The 20126-nt window shown below is 31.6% G+C and overlaps 2 protein-coding genes across 3 annotated transcripts; both read right to left on the bottom strand.

Annotated features, from left to right (window-relative positions):
- Window positions 1–1085: 1085 nt before the first annotated feature.
- Iswi (Imitation SWI) lies at window positions 1086–15381 on the bottom strand. Of its 2 annotated transcripts, none has more exons than XM_068771543.1 (17): window positions 15184–15381; window positions 14881–15104; window positions 14128–14385; window positions 13926–14049; window positions 13008–13295; window positions 11162–11375; window positions 10428–10699; window positions 9502–9729; window positions 8866–9111; window positions 7860–7965; window positions 6660–6805; window positions 6007–6113; window positions 4675–4808; window positions 3995–4110; window positions 3695–3915; window positions 2169–2309; window positions 1086–1623 (listed from the first exon to the last, which is right to left on the bottom strand). In XM_068771543.1, the coding sequence occupies exons 1-17, from the start codon at window positions 15232–15234 to the stop codon at window positions 1422–1424; spliced, it is 3078 nt and encodes a 1025-aa protein (XP_068627644.1). In that variant the 5' UTR covers window positions 15235–15381; the 3' UTR covers window positions 1086–1421. The 2 variants fall into 2 exon arrangements, with proteins under 2 accessions (XP_068627644.1, XP_068627645.1); XM_068771544.1 differs by having other exon boundaries at window positions 6666–6805.
- A 1217-nt stretch (window positions 15382–16598) lies between these two features.
- On the bottom strand, window positions 16599–18762 carry LOC137928848 (FAST kinase domain-containing protein 5, mitochondrial-like). Its single transcript, XM_068771841.1, has 3 exons — window positions 17060–18762; window positions 16768–16988; window positions 16599–16692 (listed from the first exon to the last, which is right to left on the bottom strand). Exons 1-3 carry the CDS (start codon window positions 18669–18671, stop codon window positions 16600–16602), a joined length of 1926 nt encoding a protein of 641 aa, XP_068627942.1. The 5' UTR covers window positions 18672–18762; the 3' UTR covers window position 16599.
- Window positions 18763–20126: the final 1364 nt, after the last annotated feature.

The following is a 20126-nucleotide window of genomic DNA, read 5'->3' as shown; positions in this document are numbered from 1 at the left end:
AAGCTGGATTTACTGTTATGATCCGGAAACCAAAAGACAGTCTGCTCAGTGGGTGTATCCTTCCGAAGAGTTGCCAACTAAAGTGAAGAGAGGTCGAAGTGTTGGAAAAAAGATGGTGGCCTCGTTCTTCGGAAAGACAGGTCATTACGCGACAGTTGTCTTAGAGGATCAGAAAACGGTTGGTTAATGCAGAGTGGTACACTAACAACTGTTTGCCACTTGTCGTGGAAAAAGTTCGAGAGAAACGATCTCGCAGCAGGATCCTCCTTCATCACGACAATGCCTCGTCGCACACTGCCAGGCAAACGATCGACTATTTGGCGACCTCAGACGTGGAATTACTGGGTCACCCGCCGTATAGCCCCGACCTCGCACCCTGCGATTTTTATTTATTCCCGAAAATAAAAGAAAAACTTCGAGGAAAACATTTTATGGACGCCGAAGAAGCAGTGGCTGCGTTTCAAAACGCCGTCGAAGAGACCCCTAAGGCCGAGTGGGCAAGGTGCTTTTCTCAATGGTTCCATCGAATGCAGCGATGTATTGATGTAAATGGACGCTATTTTGAAAAGTTATAATAAAACTAATAACTTGCTAGAATGCTTAGTTTTTGATTTTCTAAGAACTTTCAGTTTGACCCTCGTATGTAGTCAAAAGTTGACACGGCCATTCGAGTATACTGAAAGAATTTTGTAGGGTATAATCTCAATTCTTCATATAAGTTAACAAATTCACCAGTTATTGCTCTTTTTTTATTTATTTCGTGCACACCATCTCTAGTGTTCAATACCTCCCATCTCAGAATCGGACTGTCTAGTAAAAATAGCAAATCCTCGTCCATAATAGTTTACAACACCTGATGTACGTCAAACCGCTACAAGAGCTCGCGCCTTTACTGTGGCCACCGCACGCCCCCGCTCGCCGCGCCCGCCTAGGCTCCAGTCACCGCGCTTTCAGTGTGGACGCACACATTGACCTAACAACTTCACAACCAACAATAAATATATATTATCTATACCAGTAAAGTAATTTGAATTGGTAATGAATAATTATTAATTATAAAATAAATTCGTAATAAAACAAAGTCATTGTGGCAATATCCTTTAATTTAAAAGATTTCACAAATCAACTTAAGGATACAATTCTGATACAAATGTTCGGGCGGAGTAGCGTTTCCTAAACTGATCGAAAATATACTTAACAATGTCAACTTGAAATCAAATACTGAAAATAATATTTTAACATTAAAGAAAATATGAAACTAGCAGGAATGTTCTGACAATACCAAAAAAAAATCAAATACACAAACACTTTCTAAAGGTATAAAACTGAGGTGAGTTTATAAATATAATTATGTAATCAACTAATTCTATTATCGTATTGTTCATGCGGCATTGTCATCTAATCGTCGGTTTCTTTAATTCTCATTTTTTCTTTTTCTTAGTTTTTTGTGCGGCATCGGGTGTATTGTCAGCCTTTCGCTTACCAGCATTGGCACCTTTTCCAGTCACATTACCACTTGGAGTGTTTTGATTTGCATTTCCACTCTTTTTCTTTTTCTCCGCTCTTTCTTTCTCCTCTAATTCTTGATTTTCTCGCTCAATTAAAGTAATAAGAGTGTTACATCTGAAACATATTTTAGAAATGAGTTTTTTATGACTGAAGATGGCACCAGATTTTTACCTAAATTTTGTACAAAAATTAAGTCTTCAATGTCAAAAAATATTATCAGTAATAACTTGGACTAATTACCTAACATAAATTCTCCAAATAAACTAAAAAATAAAAAGTTAATTAACTTGGGAGTTTTAGTTTATCAATACATGTATTATTGATAACAAGTATCATGTCTAAGAACTAGTTACTCCAATGCCATCATTATTTCAATTCACCCTGTGACTTTTTATGATGTAATTTTGCTTTGATTAATTGATGACTAAACATCCCCCGGGACAACGAAATATATACATATATGAGTGTATATTGAATATTGAATGTGACTGCATGTAAACAGATCCTTTCTTTCTAAACTATCAATTTTACTTTTTTTACAAAAGTGAAAGATGTGATGTGAAAGTGAAAGTGATGATCTATATAATAAAAATATCTGGCTAATAAAGTATAGTTACAATGCCTAACTAGTATGTATATTCTATAGATAGTTTTATGACCTGCGCTGTAATTCGACAGCTGTTCTCGACTTAAGAAACCAGTCGAAACGGAATTGTGGAGCCGCGTGAACAGCCGCCCGCAGCTCTTCATACACGTTCTCCTTGTCGAAGCCCAGCTTGTGCAACATACACACCAAAAACCTGAGTGATAAAAATAATCGAAATTTTAAAAATTACAAAATAAACATCGATTTTCAAAAAAAATCTTTATTTATTCATCAAAATCATCATGTTAACTGATGGGCGATTTTAGGGGCTGTGGCCTAATCCTCCTATAAAAATCGTCACTTTCCAGTGACTTTCCGCGACCGTAACTATGTCGTCAATCGATCCGAATGGGAGGCTACCTATGCCACGTCTTCCGTCTCGTGGTCATCTCTCGAGAACCTTTCGGACCAACGGCCATCGGTTGCCCGAGTAATGCGTCCCCCCCACTGGTACTTGAGGCGAACTTAGTTCTGCAGATCTCGATTTCGTAGCTAAAATCCGAGCATAGCCTCCAGCCTTGTTATAAGTCCGTTTGTGAATGACCATGTCTAAGAATCATAAAGCCATTGGGGGTTGTATTCGTTATCCAAAATAATTTAAAACTTAACTCCTCACTTAAATGCCTTGTGTTGAACTTATTGTCAGTTAGTATAATTACTAATGTAATGTTAGTTGAAATTTATAACATACACCAATAAATACATACACTGGCAATGTACCTCATTACAACCTATTAGTTTTGTGGTCTATTCGCCAAAGGATATGAAGTGAAATCATATTTAGCTTCTTCATGGTAGTTTGATGTAAAATTAATTGATGATAAATTATTTTGTTAACTCATTTGCAGTCGAAAAACAACACATCTTTGTAAAAAAAATCAATGACATGCATGTATAGTTCATAAAATAAAATTGATTATTACACTATTGTCCAAGATTCTTTATTTTGTCATTTCTACTAAACTTTAGCTAAACCCGTTGTTTTTAAACTACATGTGAATTAGAGTACATGATAGTACCATGCCCTATGATTAAATAAATTTATATGTTATTTGATAATAAAATATATCTATTGCCATTGTGGAAATCTGAAAAGAGCACTACCATTGCTATAAAAATAATAAACTATACTCAAATCTGTTTTGTGTGGTGAACAGGAACCATAAAAAAATCGCAAGAAACTTAAAAAGTGGCTATAAAAACAGTTTTCTTAATACAAAAAGTATTTTATATACTATGAAAAACTAACCTAGGAAAACAACTAAAAGCTACGAATCTATCAATTGCACAGATCAGAGAAGTATAAAAAATAACTCTGCTGATGAAATGATCAATTACAATTAATATGGTTCCAGTTTGCAACTTTCTCATTACGAAATAACCTACTTTGGGACCTAAATCTTCAATGTAACAAGTACATATCACAAATCAAAAAAACTGTGTCAACTATCTATTAATGTAATAAATATTTTCATATATCACACAATAAACATCACACAAAAACTGATTGAAGTGTACACAAGAAAAAAAATGTCTTACCTATCTTCTTCTTCCACATAGTTTTTACCCTTGTTAGTGCCATATGAGATTCTCAACTGATGGAACGGTGCCCTGTAACGTGCCATTTTCGCATCCAAAGCTTTCTTAATAGAGGCTCTTCTCTGTATCTTCGCTTCTCCTCTCTCTATTTGCCCCATTATTCTGTCAATGTCTTGCAATTCATGACATCTCTCCCAAAACACTGCAGAGTACTCCATGACCTTAAAACAATTTTCCAGTAAGATTATGTTAAATCTGACGAATTTAAGTTATTATTTATGGTTGACTTATTTTTATTACCTCTTCAGGTGTTTTCCCTTCAACATCTTTAGCAATATTTTCAATGTCATCTCTTCCATATTTTTCATTAGCTTTTATAAACTGATTGAAATCTCTTTTGGTCCAATTTGTAAAACCTGGAAAACAGAATTTTCATTCACAATTAATTAAATTTACTTATGTACCTCAATCATCATAATAATTTCAGGCATAAGACATTCACTGCAGGACCTTTCCACTTCCCCTCTCCATACATTTCCTTAAGTAGTAGTTGGTAGTGACCTGCATTCAATATCTTGTGATGACTTTAACAAGGTTATTTGTCCACCTTGTGGACGTCCTTTGTTGCGTCCCTACATCAATCAACATAGACCAAAATGTCTTCATGTTACTTTGTTAACATGTAATGCACTTTTGATGTCATAAACATGAGATCGAACATTTGGATGCATATTTTTACCTAACATTATTTATTTACGAATAAATTATAGAGGCGGCTTTTATAAAATATGATGGATATAATAGATAAATTAACAAATATATCTTTTTTCAGAGTCCCTACAAGCAAATATCTGTCTCAATCGTCCATTCGCAAACAGATGTTTTGATAACCACAAAGTAAATATGCATGAGAATATCTGTTAAGTTTCGTATGAATTATAAAAATTATGTTCATGCCTCTTAGCTGAATTATTACAGACCTTGAGTTAAAAGCTGTTCTTTTTCTTGAACTTCCTCCTCTGTTAAGGCCTCGGCGTCATCAATCTTGCGCTGCTCCTCCCTTTGTATTTTCGCAGCATCTGGTCCCAGTTCAGGATTTCGAGGAACTTTATATCTGTTAAAGTAATAAAGTTGCTTAGAAATTAATTTTTCATATTTATCCTTTTAAACCACTCTAATCTATCATTAAGGCTTTTCCTTGCTAGTTTTTCTGCGCAGTAAAATCTTCTTATTCGCGCTTATTTCATTAGCGTTTTCTCTATACGCAGGTTAAAAAAATGCGACCCTATTCCTATACTTACGTCTAAAAATTTCTTCATTCGCGGATCTGATAAGTACATACATAATAATAAAAGGACTCCAATAAATATCCCATCCCAATATCCTTTGTAAATACCATCAAATGAGCTATTAAAAAACGTAATATACATCTTATTACAACTTTGCCTAAAGTACGTCGTTAAGTAATATCGCCGAGGCCTTTGAATAAGCCGCCTTCGCCGCGATCAGTGTTTTAAAGAATGTAAACAAATAGAATGAAGCAACATTATTACTCAATGAATATAGTAAATTTTTAAATGTTGCTTCTCCGTTCTGTGGCAAAAAGGCTTTAACAAGCACTGGAAACGTGATATGTAATTTGAAAAATCTTAGTGAATGGTTAAAATCGGCAAATGAGCTTTGCTATTTCTTTATGAACATTGTCCCGTCTATGAAACGAAGTCTAATTTTTAAGAGGCAAATAGCTAATGCGACTGCTGCGTATCAATCTGAATAGAAAAAGCTTTAAAAAACTGCCAAGCAAGAGAAAATTAAAAAATCTTTTAATCATTGTTTAAGCCTTAAAATAATTAATCAAAAAGTTCAGTTAAATTGTTTTTGTTATATATATTTGTTTTATCTTATTCTGCCACCTAGGAACATATCCCCTATAATCCCATATAAATTACCATTCCGTATTTACAGTTACTGTATACGCGGTATACTTATGTAACATATACCCTGCGAATAATGACCTTTTAATTTATTTATTAATAATCATAGATGATAATTTCATACAGAGTATGAAGTGTTTCTTTTTATTTTTTTATGCGACTTTACAAGAGGCGATCTTATTGCTCGAGGCGATCTCTACCGGACAACCTTTGGGTGGAGATGAGATGAAGAAGGCAGTTTCGGTTGTACATACATAAAAATAAATACATTACTATACATATATACATTACTACACACACAAACATTTTCCCCGAAACATGAACCCCACAAACGAGCTTGTTTCTTAAGTAATACTGCCTGAATAAATTTTCACTTACCCCAAAGTTTTTCTATAGTGATAAATTTCCTGATCTAACAACTCGAAAAGCCGCGGTGGGAAGAACTGGAAGTCTTGAACTATCGGTTGTTTCGGGGGTCGAGGAGCCTGTGCATAATAAATCAATGTCAAATGATACGTTTGTTCCAACTGATGACCTTTAACTACGAATAATGTCATGCAATACAATAATTCTTATATTATGCAGTACATAGATGAAAAAGCGTTATATACAATTCTCCAATTCTTATAGCATATAAACAGTAAAGTATATATTTAATGTTTAAAATAAATTATAATAAATATGTATTAAATAATTATTAAAGAAACATAGATGGATACATATTATGTAGAACAAACAGCTTAAACATTCAGTTAAGCAATTGGCAACATCAGGATTTTAAAAATCATTAAAAAATGTTACTAAAAAAATGTACAACACATACAAGCTTAATAATTACATATTTGTTGCACATGAAAAAACTAAGTACACTAATTAAAATGAAAACATAAATAATATTAAACAAATAAATAAAGTATAGTATAAAGAGCTAATAAATTTAATATATTGAGTTTATAAATGACATATAGATATATAATATACGACGAAATATGCAGTTCCATGAATCCCCTTAGCTCTTTACACTTATTTACCTGTACCTTGGGCGCCTTCGGTTCGGAGACACGCAGTGCCTCTCTGAAGTAGGCATCCACTGCATAGTTAGCCTTACGTTCTCTTTTGGGAGGTTCTATCCAGCTACCGATTGGTATTATTTTCTGTTTCTCCCTGTAGTCTTCACCTATGTTGATTTAACATGATCATAAATTACTTGCAATGTTATAAACACCCTTGGTAGACAATTCACTAACACACAACATGAAACCACAATTTAGTAATAAAAATAAAATCATATTCCATGTAGCCACATGGAAGCCCTCTTATTAGTTACACTGAGCTATGCTTGAGCTCAAGCAACCCTGTGATTCTGTGAATGCCTTTAAAGAACAAAAAACAATTTCATAATTAAGAAAAATTAACGAAAGCCAAATATTCTCGTTTGTGAATTTAACTAATCCTTCTTTCTATGCCATTACCAGCTTATCTGTTTCTGCATAATTAAAATTTATTTATTTAATGAGTGCCTTGTGATCTCAACAAAAGCCACTGGACAAGTAGGCCTTCAAATGGACAAGATGAAGTTATTTTTAATGTCTATGTCGTTCCTACTCAAGTAGATGTCGGAAGTGCTACGCTCGAAGTTGTAGACGATTATATACACCTGAGACAAACCGTCCAACTTGGTTTATCCAACAGAAAAAGGTCACACGTCGATCCAACTCGGCGTTAAGAGAAGTCAAAAACATCTTCCTGACCAAAATACCGCAATAAGTGAAGCCGAAGGTCTTTGACCAGTGTGTTGCCGGTGATGAAATTCGGATCCACGATGTGGTCGCTTACGATAAGCCTTATAAGGCGCAAGGTCACCGAGACAGCAATGGCGAAGACTATGCTCGAAGCTTCGCTGCGAGATTGAATCAGACATGAGAAGATCCACAAAAGAGCCAACATTACCGACGTGGTTTAAAGAATTGTATGTCTGAAGTGGTAGGTTCTCGAGTGGCAACTATGAGGTGAACGACACAGTGAAAGGTCGAATTGATAGATGTAGAGAGCGGAAGATCGATCATCATGGCAATCTATGAGGGAGACCTATGCCTAAAAGTGGGCGTCTATCGGCTGAAAAGAACAGGGATAGTAGGAAGTTCTAGAAGGTTGTATACATTTTAGTTATGGTAATAATGTTTTAAATATGATAACCGAGCAGTTCCACACGGAATGTTCACGATTTGTACCTTCAAACTGATACACTGAATCTGTTGTAGCACCCGGCGTATCCATGGAGAATGCACGCAGTGACGACTCTCCGAGACTCTCCAACTTTTGTTTTAGTTCTTCAGTCTGTAAAAGTATACTTTACACATGTATTCTAAATAAACAACGTTTAAATTACTTTTTACTAACATTCACATGTTAATATTAATTTTATTAATTCAATATTTCATTACTTCGGAATCCAAATTTAGATCTGTGAAAATAAATTAAATTGTTAAAAATTAAATTAAATTCATTTAATAAAATGAAAATAAATTAGATTAAATAAATTAAATCGCGTCGTAGATACTATTGACGGCCAGCTGCCTATCTATCCAGATATTTCGCATGCAAAACACCATAATTCAAACAGCGTAAAGACAATTTTAGACTTTGTTCTTATTACAGGTCAAAATTCGGAAAAGCATCAGAAATCGGATGGATGTCATATTCAAAATTCATAATAGGCACTTACATGCACATTTGAAAATGTTTACTGCTTAATAGTATGAGTAGTAAGCTACCACAGTCTCGGAATACTGCTGCGGAATCTTCTGCTAAGAAGATCCGACCAAAAACTTAACCATTGCTGTTTTTAAATGAAATGTAAGCTTTTTGACATGTACAATGTAAAATAAACCCATGTAAAATGCGTTAACAAACCTAGTTTCAGACATTCAGAAATATTATCGAAAGCATGTTTGAAAAGCAGTTCCCAAACCAGGGAAAGAAGATAATTATACCTGCTTCTAAGAATAAAACAATATACTTAAAGAGCTTGTCCGTGTACTAGCTATTAAGTTAAGATTTAGAAAATACTTCTATTTTAAATTTATAATATCAGAGCTGCTTCCGTTATTTCACAAAATATAACTTGATAAATATGCATACATCTTTGAACCAAGTTCTGATCAAATTTTTTTTAGTTTTATGAAACTGTTACATAAAAATTACACATAAATTGTAATATCTTTCTTTTTGTTTTACCTTGGTTTCACCTTTAGCCAATATAGTGTCAATATCTTCATCTGTAATCTCAGAGTCCTTAGATGAAAAAACATGGTTTGCGCCATGTCTAATCATGTTCAGCATTTCGTCTTTATTCAACTGATTCTTAGTGTCCACGAGACGTCCTGACTGTATGACTAACTTGTCTAAACGTAATTTAACTTCTGCTCTTTCTACAATTTTCTCTTCTACAGTATTATCTGTGATTAGTCGGAAGACGCGAACCTTATAATAAACAGAAAAAAATGTTATTATTTTCATATGATTAACAGATACGAAAGTTGACACTGAATATTGTTATAATGAGTACAAAACATTTTACAACAACAAACGTGAACTGATGAATTGTCCTGCTGAAGAAGAAACCAGCTGCAAGGAAGTGATTCACGAACTTCTTTAAATCAACAGGCAGAGAAATGCTAGTGGTTTTTCAGTTTTCTTGCATATTAATAATTTTTTTTAACTGGCTACAGTTTAAAAACTTCCATACCAACATAAATAACAAAAACTTTAACTTTAAATAGCTTATGTTAAATGATACCAAACTTTTGTTTGTTTTCTATGTAATTTTAAAATAAAAAACATTCAAACATTATACCTAAAAAAAATTTTTACCTGTTTCATTTGTCCAATACGATGAGCTCTGTCCATGGCCTGTAAGTCCATTTGTGGATTCCAATCTGAATCATAAATAATCACCACATCGGCTGATGTTAAGTTGATACCTAAACCACCAGCTCTTGTTGATAACATGAACACAAACTTCTCACTTCCTTCTGCATTATACTCTTCTATTTGCCTGTTTCTGTCTTCATGAGGCGTTTGACCATCAAGTCGGCAATACTGTGGAGAATAAATGATAAAACACCTATTCCTCAATACATCTAAAACAAACTTAAAAAAACTGAAGTACAAATGTGTACCTCACTAACAAATTGGTGCAAAATTAAATTTTTTACAAGGTACCTACAATTTTTCTATCTTAATTTGATTCATAATATAAAGTAGTCCTTTTGGTAACCTGCTTACTTAATATACTAGTATAGTTGTTTATCAGCAGTTATTTTGCACTTTTTAATAGTGGAGTACTCCCATGCACATAAATGGAATAATTTATGACAATTTTCAAAGTTACACCTGGACACATCTCCATGAGTAGGGACCATTTGCTTACAAGATTTACCCTTGTAACTAAATGGCTGCAATTAGTTAAACCCTGGAGAACAATGATGCTTTCACTTTTCACTATATGAAATCATATATGTATAAATATATATATAAATATATATATTTATATATATATATATATATATTTATATATTTATATATATATATTTATATATTTATATATATATATTTATATATTTATATATATATATACCACAATGGGGGCTCATGGGGGAGACATCTTTAAGCCGATGGGAACAGATAGTACAACATAAACTAAAAAGAATTAAATATCCATCATATACTACTATTGTACCGATATCACCGTTTAAATTAACTATTAATAGATTTAATACATTAACTTATTTTATCACCTTGTATTGTCTCCAAAGACAATAATCTTCCAGTATGTCCAACATCCTTGTCATTTGGGAGAATATGAGCACTCTTGATCCCTGTTCACGAAGTTTTGGTAGCAGTTTATCCAAAATAACAAGCTTTCCACAATTGTACACCAGGTGTTCATCTGTAGTATATGGGGGTCCTGGCTCAGCACCATCAAATAGATATGGGTGATTGCAACACTTCCGCAACTGCATGAGAATATTTTGCAATCGCATCTTTTCCACTTTTCCGGCACCATTAACTGGAACAGATTAAAAGTGTGTTTGTAAGCAAGTTATCATTACTAATATATGAATATTTATATAAAACAAATTTAATTTTATATGAATTATGTTTTTCTTAATCTTGTTTTAAGCAACATTTAGAAGATGTGACTTATTATCTGCCTAAAATGTGATATTGACTAACTCTTTTTTATTGTTCCTGTGTACCTGAAGCAGTGTAGGAAGTACTTCATAATTAAATAAAACATCCATGTGAACCCATAATCATTTTACTATATTTTGGTTTTAATTTTAATTAAAGTCATTAAAATATTGTTTACTGTACTATGCATTTTTACTTTTGGTTAAAAATGCTAGAGATAGGAACTACATTCAAAACAGGGTCATAGATAAAAAACAAACAAATATTTACACACTAATTAGTAATCTATGAATGGCCACAGCTATTATTAACAACATCGTAACAATTTATTACTTACCCACATCAATATCCTTCATTAGTACTTTAGTATACCACTCTCTCTGCATTTTACTTAAACCTACATAAACTTTAAGCTCCTTCTTAGGTTTGAGTTTTTTTTCTACTTCTGATTTTAGACGTCTCAACAAGAAAGGCCTTAACACTGCATGTAGACGAGAAACTAATTGATTGTCCCCTAATGCTGCATTTGTATTGAACCAAGAGTCAAAATCCTGGAAAAAAAATTACATTGGCAAACGTCAGGGGCGGTTCTAGCTCGTGTAGCGCCCGTGTGCAATGAAACCCTGCCCCCCCCCCCCCCCCGCTATAACTATTAACATTGCCGTTGTAGGGAGCGCCGCGGCGCCCTCTGAGACGGCAGCGCCCCTGTGATTTGCACACCCTGAACTATGGGTTAAGCCGCCCCTGGCAAACAGGACTTGAAGTATCACTGTCATTCAAGATAATGCCTACTTAATGTTAGTTGTAATGATAACTGAAAGTGCCCTTGTTAGTAATTGTAGGTACAGTTGCACACTATTTCTAACATCATCACTGCTTAAAAAACCATTGAAAGAAGTCAGTTTCTATGCAATAAAGTCGAAAACAGATAATATAGACATAAGATATAAGAGTTACACATATTCTCCCATAAGAGTCTCAGCAGAGTATTGTGCGCATTCTGCCTCGGATGTTATGAAGCCTCCATAAACAATGTCGAGAATACATGATAGGGCTTATCCTAGAATTACGGGTTCAAATTATCTCTAAATATTAAAAAAAAAACATTACTTCATGTTGCTTTGTCTACTTCCAGAACAGTGTTTCCCAATATGTGGCCGATGCCCCTCAAGGAGGCAATTAAATTGTTAATGGAGTTAATTCTATAATGGACTCAACATGAGTTAAACCTTTTGCTTTAATAGAAAAAAAATTATTTATGTCACATAGGGTACATAAGAATGTTAGCCATGCTAAGGTAGAACATGCCTTCTACAGGTTGGAAAACACTGTTTTGCAGCACAAGTTCCCAATGTTTTATGGACTAACATATCTTTACAAGAGGATTAATAATATTTACAACTTATTTTTAGATAAAAAGTGTAACAGATAAAAAATTAAAATTTTCATAACTTCAAACCCACTAAAGCTTCATGAAAACATTGAGTACTCTAGGTAGAACTCCTCTATGTTCTAGAGCAGTGATTCCCAAAGTGGTCTATATCGACCCCTAGGGGTCTATGACAACCTGCAAGGAGTCAACATCAGCAAAAAAATTTGGGGGTCCACCATAGTGGATCTCAACACATACACTGATAGTACCTATTAACTTACATCATACTATCTTATAATATCAATACATTTACATTATTTATAGAAGTACCTATGAAGTATATATTTCATTTATAGTTTATTTTATGTTTATTTAATGTTACATATATTTTACATAACAGATACAAAATTTTATTTTGAGTAGTTTTAATTTATATTCAATTAGTAATTGTATAAATTAACGTGTGTTTTTACTTTAAGTTTTTAACACTAAACTTCACTACAGTTAGAAATTTACAGGAAATCAATATCAGGTAAGTAGGGGGTCTACCCAACACGGAAAAACATAGCAAGAGGTCTACGACACAAAAAAGTTTGAGAAACTCTGCTCTAGAGCATAAATACTTATGTATAAAACACTGAAGAAGAAGCTTCATTGAATTAGTGTGCAAGAAATTGGAATCGGAATGTCAAAGAAACAATAATGTTTTTTGCACTTGCATAGACATACCTCTGTTAAAAAATAAATATGTATAATATATTAAAAAGATATGTGTGTATTTTAAATTAAAATATTTAAAAATAGTACTTACATCAGAACTATTAAACACATCAGGTAAAAGAAAATTAAGTAACGCCCACAATTCATGAAGATTATTCTGTAATGGTGTACCAGTCAGAAGCAATCTATTCATACTCTTAAATTCTCGAAGGAGCTCGGAGAGTTTTGATTTCTCATTTTTTATACGATGAGCCTCATCAATCACCATATATCTCCAATTAAACTTTTTAAAGACTGATTTTTCTCTAATTATCATTTCGTAGGATGTTATACAAACATCCCAATTGCCAGGCATAAGTGTTTCACGAATGAATGTGTTCTGTGGAATATAATTAAATTTGTTAATATATTACTAATGAATGCAATAAGTGTTTTAAAATAACTTCTCTCCTGCAGTTCATATAGGTGTAAAATTTTAAATATCTAATATAGCAGTTTACTATACTACATATATATTTTTTTTAAATATTGCAATTACTATTTTCATTAAACTTAAATTATTATGTTTTAAACTAACTTAATTAGAATTTTTGATACTTAAATATTTGCATTCTATTTATAAAGAACATTTCAATTTAATGTTCAATTAATGTAAAAAATTAGTTTTATTCCATTTAAAAATGTATTAATGTAAAAAAGAAAAGCACAGAATGCAATAATCATATTGATTATGCAAGAATGTATAGCTTAATTTTTTAATTGATTATAGGCAAAGTTTTTGACCTCTGTATTTTTTTGTCTGTATTCCAGCTAAACTATTTTATTACACAAATAGCAACAATTATAGATCAATGCTTACACTAAAACTCACCACAATTAAGAGTCATAGTCTCACTAATAAGGCAATGGCTTACACAGACATGCACATTGTGCATGTCATGTTGAGAATTTAAATTTTTTCCTAAATCTAATAATGAAAAAAGAATTTAAATAAATCAAAAAGATTTACCCTTGTCTCTTGATCACCAATCAAACACACAGCTCTTAGTGATGGACACCACTTCTTAAACTCATTCATCCAGTTTGTTAAGGTTGATTTTGGAACTATAACAATATGTGGTCCAGGAACATTTCTGCAATAATTAAAAATATTACTTACCAGTTACATCATATCTACTGCTTCAACCTTAATTATCAAAATAATTACTTACTTAAAATTTTTCATGTAACCTAAGAGTGAAATAGTTTGTAAAGTCTTTCCAAGACCCATTTCATCAGCCAGAATACCATTAATACCATTTTCATATAATGAAATCATCCAATTCAGACCGCGCACTTGGTAATCACGCATTTCTCCATTTTTAATATAAGGTGGTGATGATTCAAATCGAAAAATGGTTTTTTGTTTTGTATTTGTCTCTGCTAAAAGTTCTTCATCTTCTTCTTGCTCTGTTTTCCGGTGACGGTGACTGTATATAACAATTTTATAGATTTTTATTATTGTTTACTAAATGATATTTTTAATTTTAAATTATTATACTAATGTTAACATTGCATTAAATGTCTAATATTTACATTGCAAAGTTTTTTAGTTGTTTATATTGTTTTATTTTCTTTGACGAAAAGTATATTAATTTTTTTTTCAATTTACTAAAATGTAAATTAACAAAGAACAACAATTGACATTCTAAAAATAAAAAAAAATTCCTTAGCATATTTGAAAGAATCAGTTGGGACAAAAAAGTTTAATGAACCATTCACTGTTTGTATTACTGTTAATCCAACAATTAATCCTGCTCCTTTATGAAACTTGTGTCATTTATTTTGCAGTTTTAGATCAATTTTGAATGACAATGGTCTTTGAGATTACTTTATGAGCATTAACTTCTATAAGACTAAAAGTAATATAACAATAAAACTTTTTATTCCATTTAACAAAAAAAGTATTCATAATGTTTACTAACTCTCCAGCAGAACCAGGTAAATCAGGTTCTTTGATTTTTTTTGGCCTACCAGCTTTCGGCTTAGGTGGGCTACTTCCAGACTTAGGTGTATTAGTCATGAAGTGTGAAAAAATCTCGGTTTGTTTTAATAAAAACTCGAATCTCTTGGAACGATCAGTTTCAATTTTACTTTCAAAGTCGCCTTCTTTACCTCTCGATGAAGTCGTATCACTAGACGACCCATTCTGAAATCAAAGTTCTTTTAATCTAAAGTAGCTTGTTTTTGCGAGTGTTACGACAAAAATGGTTCAAATTTGCACATACAGAGTTCTCCCCGACATCTGCAGCTTCCATGGCCTCTTCTGTGTTAGACATTTTATGAATTGGTCTGAAGTCTAACAATGCCTTAACGTCGAATTTTGTTTGAAAATTAACTACTTTTCATATTAAACGATTATTACAAAGTTTAAAAAGCGATTGAGAAATTTTAAGACGACAGTTCACAACTGAATGAGTTATCTGACGCCGGGCGGGCGCGAAAATCATAGAGACAACTATTTTAACAGATAAATAAGAACTTTTTCAAATTATGGCAACATATTGAAATGGTATACCAATAACAATAATGAAATAATACACCTATAAAAAAAACGTTACAATTATTGCATCACAATATTGCAACTTTAATTTTTTTTCGGATTTTATTCACTTGCACAACATTTATTGACCCACCGATCTTACCTTCATTTGCTTACTGTTCTACTTGATACAACACCTCAATTTACCCGTAGCTGTAAAATCTTGGAGTTACTTTTAAAATAAAAGTCATTTTTTTCTATTCGGATTGCATTTTTATCTACGCTAAATCAATATAATGCTTACGTAAAATTTCCCTCTGCATTTTAAAAATTCTTTGTTACGTTTTTTGTAATAAATTAGGACCCTACGTTTTTACTGGACAATTTGGTCACAACCATTCACGTACAACGTGCGCGGCTATTTTTTTTGTTTCCACGTGATCATTCTCTGCTCCAGATAACACTCGTGATGTTAGGGAGTAGGGAAAGTAAAATTTCCTTTAGTCCACCATCAGGCCCTCCTAGCTATCAAGGAGTCATGAAAACCAGCGCAAAATATGATAGCATGTTATTTTTGTTTAACACCAAGTATACTAATTATCTACCATATTTTGCATTGGCTGTTTGACCTATAAAATAGATTTATCTTTGAATCAAAAATATGACTACTAATTATTCTTTTATTTTTGCGTATTTAAGAAAATTGATAACAATTCTCAACCACTAGCCAACTAAGTAATAACACTTGCTAAAAAAGTTTCACTCTGACAACCACTTTTCGATTTCAAAATTGTAATTATTAAGAATTTGTAATAAATGTAAGTCCTTAAATCGCTTATCTTTTTGTACGAAAAATTGTGTTAACTATCTTTTCAAGGATTGAAGAATCGTTTATCTTTCAAAATACCATCTAGCGTCATGTGGATATTTTAAAAAACCTGCTTTGTATAATGTACTGTTTCATATAATTTTTTTAATTTATCATCCACGGCAATTTTCCCGCAGTTCTCACAAGTTTAATTACAGCTATTATATATATTGGCTGCTATTATTTCTAAATAAATGCTAATCTATTTAAATTTATAACCAATTATAAAAATATTAATTAAAAAAAACATTAATATGATAACAAGTTTTAATAAATATAGGTAATAATAATAATTTAATTTTTAGTGATGGTTTGATAAATTAAATTGTTAATATATTTCAATTTGGCCTCTTTTGTTTCACACTTAGATAGATCTTCCCAAGTCACCTGAAAAATGTAATCCAAACTTAATAATTAAAGTGTGTAAAGTAAACATGTATTAATTTTACAGAAATTATTTACCAATCCAGGATAGAATCCTAAAGCTTTGAGCTCATTAATTTTGCTACTGAATGGTCCACTTGGTAAATTTGTATTATGTATTAAAGCATTTCGTCCTCCAATTATTAAGACTATCCATTTGTAATCATCTGGAGGAGTCCACAACAAGCCAAAACATCTTTTATTGAATACACTTTGTACAGGAATTGCGGAACCCTTTTCATCATTGCATAAAATAATATCTGCAAAACAAAAGTTGTTTTTATGAAAATGCATATATAATCATATACTTATTGTATAATAAAAGAGTTACCTCCTCTTTGATGATGCGATAAAATATGACCAGCTGCTACATACTCATTACCTCGAGATTCTTTTAAAATATTTAAGACATCTAACAAAATTTTCTCGGAAAAATTGTATTGTTTCTTATAATTTTCATTAGGCACATAATCTGTGTATTTTTTAGTCATCAAAACTGTTTGTTTTTCAGTAAGTAGATTAATGTTGTTATCTTTACAAAATATTTTCACTCTATTATTTAAAGTTAATATTTCTCTTCCATATGCAACACAATATTTACCGTATGTTTTTTCTAAAAACACAGGATTAAACACAATTTTTATTAAGTCTTTGTCATATATATCTAATAAAGTTAAATAGGCTATGCAACAGGCAAATGCTCTCCCATGCAAACTGCATTCATTTTCTCTTTCAGGTTTTTTCAATTCATTAACCATATTAAGAAAAATATCTTTACATGGTGGTTTATAGTTAAAGGTAGCAAAAGTTAAAGCAAGTCTTTCCAGATCTTTTATTCTGCTTTGTGACAGAGATGCATTAACTTTATTAGCAATTGCATTAAGGCAGCCTTCATGAAATGTTAAAGTGGATGATGCCAACAAGGCTATGTGAACATTACATAACACTGACAACCTAGGTACTTCATTTAATAATCTATCCAACAATATATACACTTTATCATCTTTAGTGTATTTCATAGAATAACGGACCACTTTCAATAAAGCTGCGAGAGAAATTTCATGAATGGTTGTACTGTTTTCATGAATTTTGTTTATTATATTCTCAACCATTGCTATATTTCTTATGGGAGTCTTGCTCTTGAAAAAGCCCATGGATATTATGGCAAGCTCATCAATAGTGAATTGATTGAAACAGTTGTTGATTTGTACTTCTAAATTGTGAATGTCTTCTGGGGAATTTCTTCGAACACCAATAAAGAACATTGTTCTAACTAGCTGTGAAGGAGTTAAATGCTTAGCTTTTGCAGATAATTTTAACAAACATTTGAATGAAAAATCACTGGCCCTGATAATATTAAGCATATAGTATAATGAGAGAAAATTTAGCATCTCATCAAAAGACCAGCCTTTAATTCTTCTTAAACATTCTTCATCAAGAGCAACCCAGACTTCAATGTAATTTCTGGTTGTAATAGATTTCACTTCTGGCCAATTTAATAAAGAATAAAATATAGACTGTAATTCAGAATCACTGCCATTTGTTAAATTATCTGTTAAAATATCTATAAAATCATCAAACATTTTATCAGATATACAAAGCTTTTGTTCAGAACACAATGTACCTAGAATTGAAAAAGTTTCAAAAATTTCTTTTGGTGTTTTCAATGACCAATTTTCAGATAATAAATATTGTAGAGAATGTTTAGGTAAAATATTTTTTTCTTTCCCAATATCAAGCTTTTTAACATATCCATTGTTTTCCATTATGCTATAAGCATATTTATTTTCATTTTCAACATACATTTTCACGCATAATTTGGAACTGGAGTGAAAACCTTTCAAATGGTTAATAAACTTTGTGTTAGTAGGAACAACTCTAATGTATACTCGATTTAGAAATTTTGTGTTGGAAATAGTTTGCAATATTTTATAAACAGTCATTGTGGAGTTATATATACGTTTTGTTATTTAACATATGTATGACAAATATTTTGACTAAATCCACTTATTTTTCCTAGTAATATATTAATAATTATACAATACTCTAATCATTTTTGCGGACTACAATACTTTATTTTCATTCAATATTCATTTATAACAGTCTGATACATAACCTTATTACACATCTTTTTTTGACACTTTAGAGGAAATGGCAAAGGTTTTTAGAGTAATAAACCACCATTGCGATTTCAAAAAAAAAAAACCTAAAATAATAAATATTTGTTTGACAAATTGTCTTATTTTAATGCGATATTCCATATATTATTATTTATTATAATAAAATTAATAAAAAAGAACTGAAGAATGACATCATTGGTTGGTTTATTATGTTCTGTAATCAATTACAGTAATAATAAAGTAATCAAGAGTTCGGTTTTTTTGTAGCAATGTTTAATAACAGGTAATAAAAAGTAATTTTTAGTAGATACTGTCAATTGAAGTAGGGTTTGGTGAAAATCATAACTTTTTCAGTGTATGGTAATTAGAAGTTGAAATTTTTATAGCTGTTACTATTTCTTTGCTCAATATTATATAGAAGAATAAACGTATTATCGTCTATTATAAACAACAACACTGTATCCAGTTTTCCGATTGGTTCCAACAACCAAAAAACAAAGGCTTTACATAAGATAATTTCATTTCTTCCGTTATGCCTAGACCCGGGATTGGTATGGGCCTACATGTATCCTCTGATTCTCTTTTAGAACCTAAATATAAACTTTTGTTTATCCAATGCTTGAGCTGAAATTTGAACAGTTTTAAACATATTTTAAATTTGAATGCTTAATATTCCACATAAGTGAAATATTATTAATATTTACCTTTACTGCTTTAAAACTTGACACATTTATAAATGGCCATAATTTTGTTGCACTATTTAATTCTGTTATATATTTACACCATAAATTCCAATACATCTGAAAATTAAAGCAACGAAGGATATACATGATTTTTTTTTCAAATTATCGTTAATACAAGCAATATCTTGATACGCAACAACCTTTACCATTGTTTTAGATGTGCTAGCTATTTGAAAATAACGTATGCCATGAGAGCTAACAATTTTTAATGATTTTCGAATACGTTGTTTAAATACAAATATTTTAACGACATCAACTGGATACAGGTAGCATAACTTAAGTTGTTTAACATAAATCGGACGATCATCTTTATTGTTTTCAACTTTAACAATGTACACCATAGATGCAATTGCAAGATTTTTGTTGGTTAATCCTGAAAATAAGCTTTACCAAAATTATTATTTACAATTGGACTCAGGAAATCGCGTAATTACTAAATATACAGTAGAGAACAGGAAATGGGAACGGGTGCAATTGTCAACATAAAGAATGTTAGAAAATTAAGAGTTAACTTGACTGGAAAGCAGGAAATATG

The sequence above is a fragment of the Battus philenor genome, unplaced genomic scaffold, assembly GCF_028537555.1.
Source record: "Battus philenor isolate CCGP_79_NKW_IND1 unplaced genomic scaffold, ilBatPhil1.0.hap1 SCAF_4, whole genome shotgun sequence".
NCBI lineage: Eukaryota > Metazoa > Arthropoda > Insecta > Lepidoptera > Papilionidae > Battus > Battus philenor.
This window is presented reverse-complemented; position numbering and strand designations above follow the sequence as displayed.